The sequence below is a fragment of the Nelumbo lutea genome, chromosome 3 (assembly GCF_056320005.1).
Source record: "Nelumbo lutea isolate HS-2025 chromosome 3, American lotus-T2T, whole genome shotgun sequence".
In the NCBI taxonomy this organism is placed as follows: Eukaryota; Viridiplantae; Streptophyta; class Magnoliopsida; order Proteales; family Nelumbonaceae; genus Nelumbo; species Nelumbo lutea.
This window is the reverse complement of record NC_142686.1, coordinates 51,365,311-51,374,913: the sequence shown is the minus strand read 5'-3', so window position 1 is coordinate 51,374,913 and position 9,603 is coordinate 51,365,311. Positions and strand designations below refer to the sequence as shown.

Sequence of the window (9,603 nt, the reverse complement as noted above, 5' to 3'; positions counted from 1 at the left end):
AGAGAATATAAAAGAGGATGGTTGAAAAGAATGAACGTGTAGAAGAGATTAGTTGTTGCTTGTTGGATAATGGAGTTGAATAAGGTATCATTTGTGTTTGGAATGTTCAAGGAAGGAAGGGAGCGATGAAATGCTTTCAATCACTTCTTTGACTGTTGTTCAAACAAACCTTGGCAACATATGCCCACTTTTAGGCCCACAAATCTAAATTTCTGCCGTCGATAATGGAATTAAAGAGCGACAACGACAAACAACAATATGACCACTAACATTACCAACCATCTCAATCTGAGAGAGAGAGATCTTCGCCCAGACTGGGTCAAAACTGGATGGATGGATGGGTTACTCTCCCACCCCCCATCTTGATTGTATAATTTGGTATTGGTTTCAGAACAACCATGATATCCAAAGTTTGAAAATTTTTGGGATCAGCAATATGGTCTCTGTCCAGACTTCATGCTACGATCTAAACCATGAAGCCAGAGCCCAGAGGATAGACCATCAGGCTGGCCGGGTGGAAAGCTAGGAAATCAAGGATATTGATTGTCTACTATGCTGGATTTCTTAACCGGCATCGTTAGTAGTTGTTATATGTGATCATCCTAAAATTCTCCTAAGGAAAGCTAAATGGGCCTGATCAGGGCTTTGTACATGTCATATAGGATGGGCTTAGCTCAGCTGAACATCACTATCTTTCTCGTGGGCCTTTAGGTTTGCCTTTCCATTCTAAAAATGGGCATGTTTTGATTACATTTAGGAAAATAAAAATATAAAACCAATTGAGAAATATGACTTCTTCTGATCAAAGACCCTTGATCTACTGAATGTCTTCAGCATTAACAAGAACCATTACAGTACAGAGCTCAGAGCTGCCCTAAGGTCCAATAGAATTGCCATATTTCAACCTCTGCGCTGCTACACCTCCATCTCTCACCTCATGCGTGGGACATTACACATCACTGTTTAGATGGGTCCCCATCCTAATAGACTGGTGGGGAACAGGTTCAATGCATCACAAGAATTTATTATATTTCAGTATCCTTATTAAATAAGGCAAGAAGAAAAGGAAAAGAATAAATAAATAAATAATTCCATATGTCCATGGCGAGAATGAAATATCAGTAAGCTCCAGTCCATATACACCTACAGTTGATGGATTTGAACTGTATTGAGCCCCTTCAAAATTTGACAAAGGCTCAACCCAGACTAACCCATGTTCTAGCCCTAATCTAGATATGCGAATGTTAGTCCACAAAATAAGGTTTAAAGCTCATTCTCTTCCGAGAATGAACTCATGAAACGTTTTTCAGTACATAAACAGAGATGACCCATTAAAAACTAATAAAAAAAACTCAGAACTGTGTATTTATACTCAAGCCCACTGAGTAGACCTGGCAATTGTGTTGGGAGGGTCGGGTTCGGGTCCAGGTTGGGTCAAGACACTTCAGATTGATTTCAGGTCGAATTGAATTTTGGGTTAGTTTGTCAAATGCTATACCTTAACCCTAAACGTTAGGGTTAGGGTTGACCCATAGGTCAATTCGGGTCATCCTAAAAAATAACAGAAATTTTAAAAAGATAAAAAAATACATGAAAAAAGGCAAAATTAAAAGAATTAACCTTAAAATTCAAAATATAAAATAAAATAACTTGAACACTTAACAATTCAAAGAGTAAAGACTAAATAGTAAAAATTAAAGAGTGAAAACTTCGCATAAATAGTCCTAATTAAATCTGACAATCGGGTCAGTGGGTTAATCCATGACCGAACCCAGTTTTTATCGAGTCATTCTCAAATTCAAATGACTAAATATGAGACCCTAACCCTGTTTTTTCGGATTGGGTTGGGTCAACTTTTTGCCAGATCTACCACTGAGACAGCCTGGCCCATAAGTGCCGCTCTGACCATGGTGAAATGGCCTTAGACTTCTGACATAAGATCCCTTCCTTACATCAGATGGATGGGAGCACCCCAGTTGCATGGGTTTGGAGAATGACTAGAAATGGTACCCCCCACCCCCAAGTTCCTAAAATTCGGATAGAAAATAGGCAATCATGTTTACCAAAACCAGGGTTAATGTACACAGATACGGTATGATCTTTTTTTCCATCATCCATTATCATCTCTCTCTCTCATTTTCTTTCTCTCTCCAAACATTCATAATTTCATACTGGTATTCACAAGAGATCTTGGTGTCCATGTCGTTGAAAGCAATGCACAAGAGATGAGTAAATGTGAAGGGAGAGTGAGCAAGCATGATGGTGATGTCCGCCGACTGCAGGCTTTCTTTACCCATCCCTCTTTCACTAAAATAAGCTATCTGGCAGACTGTGTTCAATCCCAATTGTCTCTCCCCCTTTCTCTCAAATTTCAACTTCCACGTGGGGACCTCATTAACACCCACCCCCTACGTTCTGCCCTTCCTTTCATTTATTCCCTAGGCCAACCCACCTCTCTTCTCTTTCTCTGATGAATAATTGGTACATACAACACCTCTCCATCCTTGTCCAACTGACAATCCTCCCCATTTTATCCTACCACTCCCATTTGATATTAGGATGGGAATTGGGAAGCATACTATTATCAGTCCAGAAGAATCATAAATGATATATGGGCCCATTGAGGAGACTTCAAGCTTGTATTAGGTACAAGCCTGATTGGTTGTTTTCCAGTCATACAGTCAATCACCCAGGTGCATCAATGGAGTTCAATCATAATCCTTCGTGGGTTGAAGGATTGAAATCTCAAAGACTCAGAGTTTTACATACATGTCTGGAAGACTGGAACCAAGATCAGAGGATGCAACTGTAGTTTGTGATGTGTTATGTAGAGGGTCAAGCTCAAAATTTTTAATTTGCTATTATTCTTTCTAGTTTCTAACCTATCTGCAGCTAGTTGGTGAATTAAAGTTTTTTCACCCTGTAATATAATGATGGTGGAACTGGAACACCGACTCATTGATGGCATTGGAGAGAGAGAGAGTGAGTGAGAGAGAGATTCTTAGGTGGCAGACTAGTGGAGTCATCTTTCAGTCAACAAATGGGTTTACGTCGGATTTCCTTTTATATATAAGGTGGACACGACTTCTTGAGCTCTTTTCCAGTTTCCATGAAAGGGAAGATGCTGATTTGCTTGGGGAGATTGGCTTAGGAGTCCTACACATTAAAAAGCCTCTTCAAGTACTTTCAATCCCAACCATCTTTTTCAATTTGTAAGCCTTCCCTTCATTATTAGGGCTACACTCCTCACATTTGTAGGGTTAGGGTTAGGCTTTGGCTTTTACTTGTCCTGCTCTTTTAGTATTTGCATTAGAATGGTTGGTTTAGAAGGAATCTCAAGTCCCATCCCAAACGAGGACCCAATCAGAACCGGGTTGAAATTTGAATATCTGTTAATAGTCTATCGATTCTGACCAAAGCAATAGCACTTTGAACTAGCTGTTGTCAAAATAAAAGGAAAATAAATGACTTTCCTCGGAAGACGCTTTGGCAAACAGATCCCACTTTGAACTATCTGTAAGGATTTTGGTACTTAATTGGGAGCCACGAATTGCCAAACCCTAAAATTTGACTGTATGATAGGGCATGACTCACCATTATCTGAAGTACCCTTAGACAGAAAGCCCCCTCTATCAATCCCTTGTGGTTTGGGTAGTACATAGTTTTCTCCTTCTTCATCAGATAGGGATGAGCAAAAAAATGAAAAATCGAACCGACCAAAACTGAATCGGTCAATTCGATGTTTTTAAAAAATTGAAGGTATTGATTCGGTTTCGGTTAACTAATATAGAAAACCGATGGTTAACTGAATCCACCGGTATACATATATTCCTATATATTTTATATATATTTATGTATATTATATATATTTTATATATATTTATGTATATTATATATATTTTATATATTATAAATTAATAAATATGCATTATATATAAATATATGTTTATAATATATGATATATTATTTATTATTTAAAATATAATATTATACATATATTTATAATTTTTATTATATATTTATATATTTTTATAATATATATTATAAAAATTAAAAAACCAAAAAAATTGACAAACCAGACCAATCAACCGATTAACCAATTGGTTTTGATTACTGGTTTTCCAAAAAATGATAATATTAATTGGTTCGGTTAAAAAAAAAGGTAACTAAACCGTGAACACTCCTACCATCAGGGATTTCATAATGGGGTTTGAACCTGTAAGGGTTTGTAACAAATCTTTCATTTATCTAGATAAAGGCCATGATGAGAATATTCAAAGACTTTCCTCTTTTTCAAAAGAAATTATTGGAATTAGTTGCATTAAAAGAAGTTTAGTTCTAAGTTTTTAACTCTAGTAATTACTTCACAATCACGTTGAACCCAAACAACGTGAAGACATCCTAATATAATATTTTGATTGAGTTGTACTATGACACCGTATAGAGGCATAATGCCTGAAAAACTAATTTAACCAATCAACTGGTGTTCATCAAAATTCTTCTGGTCAAAGTTCTTCTGCCATCCTACCCTTCGGGCATCATAGAAATTGTCTTTTTGATTTGATCATTAGCATGTTATTCTATTGGGGGTTGCAAGAAAATGCATGCTGTGATTGTGATTGTGGTCACAGTGGATGTGATCTCCCTCAAATCAGTTCAGTTCTCACCACTTAGGCCCCATATTATTTTTATTCTGCCCCTACATCCTTCAATCCTTCATTTTGGAAAAGGTCATCTCTTCTGCATTTCTCTTCTCTTATTGCTACCAAAGGTCGGTTGTTATTTATCTCTCATCCCTGAATCAAGATCCGTTGCTCAAAGGATGGTGGGTTCATCTCTTTAGTATATCTTCTAAACAAAAATTTTAAGTGATCACACAAATTTTTAAACCATCCATATATCTCCAGCATTTTTTCATGGGCATTTTGTTGTTTTAGATTAATTTATAAATTTTAATTTAGAACAGTTCGTCTCTAAGCCCTAAGGGATGACAATAGGCTATAGAAAGAGCAAATGACTTAATTTGCGGTTGACCTCAAAAACTTGAAGAGAGGCAAAGTGAGGATGATGACAATAATGATGGGTCATTACTAGGAACATTGGACTAGGTACTGTTGCCATTTATTGAAATGTTGGGGTAGATTAATAAGTTGATAGGTTAGATTATGAGTTAATCTGCATTGTTAATCAGGATTAGATCATGTTGATCTATATATAGACACATTCTGGTTGAGTAGGAAACATCAAAGGGTGTGCTCTCTGTACTGGAAGTATAACACGCGAATGTCAGGTATCAGTATGGGCACTCTCATGCAATATATGAAAGTGAATAAAGGAAGAGTGATCAGAGAAAGAAAGTGTTAGTAATGTAGGGATATTTTCGTAATTAAGAAAAACTAGTAAGGGGGAAGTCAGACTCAGTACGAGTTTAAAAGATGACGTGAGTCCTGTTTAATACAAGATACTCATCACTATTCACAGTCTGATTTTAGCTGAGTAGGGCATGTAAATGTTCAGGAGAGAGGAGAGAGGAGAGAGAGGCTTGTAAATACTAAATATTGATAGAGAGAGAAAAAAAAGAAAGAAAAAAAATGAGAGAGAGAGAAAGAGGCATGGAGGTGTGAGGTCGACTGAGAGGTAGAATATCTGTTACTGTTTAAGGAAAGAGCTATCATGCCACTGGCGACCAGACATTGTCGGGAACATGCAAAATAGCGGGCATTGGAAAACACATCCAAGACGACCAAGAAACCCCTCGAATCATTGACATGGTAAGGGTAGTTGCAGACTCCTGGACGAATGAACAAAGATTGCTTATTCTCAAGTTCTCACTTCTCTTTTTTTTTCTTGTTTTTTTATTCAATATAATATATAATAAAAAGGAAGACTGTCCTTCTTTCATATATTGGAGTTTCCTTTTACTAATTATATTTGTTTATAGCATGTGAAGGGATTGTATGTGGCTTTGGATATATATATATATATATATATATATATATATATATATATATATATATATATATATATATATTCAAAAAGGTCATTTCAAATTTTTTGCAAATGGGTTGAGTCTCATTATTATTTTCTTAGGGATGGAAATTTCTATATTAACCTATGGGTATTTGTCCCGCTTCTCTCATGGGTTTTTTTTTTTTTATTTGAATGATGAATTTTTGGATTTTACAATCTGTATGGGTAGGGTATGATATTAGATTAAATCCAACCCTCCCCCACCCAGCATATTGTTGAAAAACATATAAACTTTATGTATTAAGTGTTGAATTTAATAATATTTTGAATTTTATGTAAAAGATAATTGATAGTTTGTGTCTTTTCTATATGTCTTAATCAAATAATTGGAAATTTTATTGTTTCTTTGTATCGTTTTACTTATTTATTGCTTATATATGACATGAAATAATAAAAAATCAGATATGGGTTCTAAACCCAAACTACCCCTACCCTTTGAATGGTATCGGGGAGGGTAGGGTTGGGGAGGGTTCTACGTTTTCATGTATGAGAAAGGCTTGTATTCTCAAAATTCAATCCACTACAGATTTTGGAGCAGGTATAGGTTGGGAAATTTAAGGAGGCAAATAAGGTCTAAAATTTACCAAACCCTCCTTGAACCCCCTCCATTACCATCCCTACGGTGTCTTGTTACTTTCTTAAACATGGCACTAAAGATGCCCAACAATGTAGATTAAATCAAATGGCACGAACAACTAAGGCCCCATGACATGAAATAATAAAAAATCAGATATGGGTTCTAAACCCAAACTACCCCTACCCTTTGAATGGTATCGGGGAGGGTAGGGTTGGGGAGGGTTCTACGTTTTCATGTATGAGAAAGGCTTGTATTCTCAAAATTCAATCCACTACAGATTTTGGAGCAGGTATAGGTTGGGAAATTTAAGGAGGCAAATAAGGTCTAAAATTTACCAAACCCTCCTTGAACCCCCTCCATTACCATCGCTACGTTTCTTGTTACTTTCTTAACATAGGTAAATGCAATTACCTGGGTAAGTTTTTCTTGGGAAACACTTACCCAGGTAAGTATATTTACCCATGTTCTTTTATTTCTCAAGTAAAAAAGAAAATGGCCATTTTAACCATAAAAATTCATTATTAAAAGGGGCATTTTTGTCCCATTCAAATGTTGGAAACTTTCCCCCCAAGTGGGAAAGTTATTTACCCACCTAGGAGATGGATGATTGTGATACGCAGGAAAATGAACTTTCCTTGATCCCCACATTAATTTGAAAAAAGAATATGAAATTTTTTATCAATATAAACCAAAATCCCATTGACCAAATGTCCCCACTCTCAAAATCTAAAAAAAGAATGCCCTCTAAATACTATCAAATTGTAACAATTAACATAAAAAATTTATACGACAGTAACCACAGCCAATGGGCTTATTATCCAACTGCTCATGCTACATCAGAACAAAATTAACTTATTACTTTAGCTAAAACAAAGATAGCTAATACCATGATTAGGCATGGGGTTGTTCTTTTAATCTATTTTTATCTCCTAGGATATGTCTTGTATGGACTTCTTGTGTGATGATTGTAATTCTCTCTTCTTCGTGATTCAAAGCTTGACAAAACAGTAAAGGTGGCATCCTAGTTAAAACATTTAATATGAAACAGCTTCACCCTTAATTTTCTTTTTCTGTTTAATTGTTTTTTTTCTTCTTCCATAGAATAGATATAATACCCAAAACAAAGGCACAAAACTTAAAAAAAATAAAAAATAAAAAAATAAACCCCACTGCAGTGGATCTCCAAGATACCATCATATCTAATTATCTATGTACCAGTATAAGTTTTATATATTTGAAACAAACCAAAATTCTTCTTTACACGTGTACCATGATGCAACATCACGTGTCACATTAGTTTCTCCCATACTTGAATTTGTGTTGTATATTATTTTATTTTTCTTCTGCACATGCACACCCTTCTTTCTAGATCATGAAGCATTGGTAGGGTGGTCTGCATATATTTCTTTGAGTAACATCACACAAGGTCTAAAAAACTTCATATTTCGTGATCTGGAGTTAAACTGTGAGAGAGAGAGAGAGAGAGAGAGAGAGAGAGAGAGAGAGAGAGAGATGGAACTTCAGCCAAAGAAAAAAACAAAAAATGTCATGGAGAAAATAGAAAGTTCATGGAATAAGAGAACATGGATACATGTAATGGAAGCTAACATTGAATCATCCCACTGAATGGTAAAACTTCCTCTATATGGTGCCTCTGTGTGTACATCGATCCACTTATCTTTCTCCATGACTGTATTTCCTAATAGTAGACATAAAATGCAGCTCATATAAACTAAAGATTAGTGCTCAAGAACCTAAATAATCATAGAGAAACAGTAACTTATGTCTACAAATTTAAGTTGCATAAGAGGTGCTAGCTAGTAGTACCCAAGTCGAAGTTCCAAATCCAAATCCTCCTTTGACTCTCTACAGAGGCCGATCTCCAGATCCAGCCTAACGATCTCTGCCGTCTTCAAAAGCTTGCACTCATCTTGTTGCCTAAGACCCTTCAATTCTCTAACCCCAAAGCGAGGTTTCATAGTTCTATTCCGTGCAGTATCTCCGCCTTTTGAGCTGCAGGAAGCATCTAGCAGAGAACCAGTCCTTGTCTTCAGTTCGGCGGAGGATGCAGAAGTGGGTGATGAAGAGAAACAAGCAAGAGAGGGTGAAAGCAATGAAGGAAATGTGTAAGTGAATGAAGGGAGTCTAGTGGAGTGAGATGATGATAAGAAATCAACATTGGGGCTTGGATTGGGATTTGGGTTAGGCTTGTTTTGAGAACACTGAACTTCCCATGGAGGTGATTGTCTCATCCTGGCTCTATCTCTCCTGTGAACGTTCATATGACCCCCAAGAGCTTGAGCAGACTTAAATTCCCTTTTACAGAAGCTACATGTATATGATCTTGGAGGCCATGGAAACCCACCTAACATATCTCCTCCAAAACAGCCATTGTTATACTCCCAAGAGTCTCTAACTTTGTTGTTGCTGCTGCTGTTTATAAGGTCTATACGATCCAAACCTGATGAGTCTTTCATGCTGTTCATCAACCTGTTTCTCTCCATGGATTCTTCTGATTCAATCAAATCTTAACAAGATCAGAACAAGAGCAGTAGATATGCTTTATCTTGAACCAAATCTAGTAGAGAAAAGAAAGAGAACCCACCCAACTCTCAAAAGCAAAGGAAAAATAAAGGTGAACAATCAAGTAAAATAAAGTAATGGGGAGTCACTGACCTGAGAAAATTGTTGATGTTGTAGAGTTGTGATGGGTCTCAGGGAGTGGTAATGAGAGTTGCAGCTATGCCCATCAAGTTCTAATCCAGAAACTGAAAATCCCATTGAAGGTACCTATCTGCAAATGTTTCTTACTATATTTGGTTATTACTTGGCGAATGTAGAAACTAGCCTGCCAGGTTATACCTTTTTGCCAAATCTAGCTGAGATCTAGCGGATGTTCCTTGGTCCTTTTTAAATTGTATGCCAAATACTCTTAGTCAATATCAACGATTTTTATTTTTTTTTTCAGTTAGATTGTTAATTTTTTTCTCCATTTA

The 9,603-nt window shown here is 36.3% G+C and overlaps 1 protein-coding gene across 1 annotated transcript; it reads right to left on the bottom strand.

Moving 5' to 3' along the window:
- Positions 1-8,195: 8,195 nt before the first annotated feature.
- Positions 8,196-9,397, bottom strand: LOC148864924 (transcriptional regulator SUPERMAN-like). Its single transcript, XM_088980687.1, has 2 exons — positions 9,284-9,397; positions 8,196-9,119 (listed from the first exon to the last, which is right to left on the bottom strand). The coding sequence occupies exon 2, from the start codon at positions 9,109-9,111 to the stop codon at positions 8,425-8,427; it is 687 nt and encodes a 228-aa protein (XP_088836813.1). The 5' UTR covers positions 9,112-9,119; positions 9,284-9,397; the 3' UTR covers positions 8,196-8,424.
- Positions 9,398-9,603: the final 206 nt, after the last annotated feature.

Bases quoted from the DNA above. Each gene is read 5' to 3' on its own strand.
- LOC148864924 (XM_088980687.1), bottom strand. From the start codon at position 9,111: ATGGAGAGAAACAGGTTGATGAACAGCATGAAAGACTCATCAGGTTTG.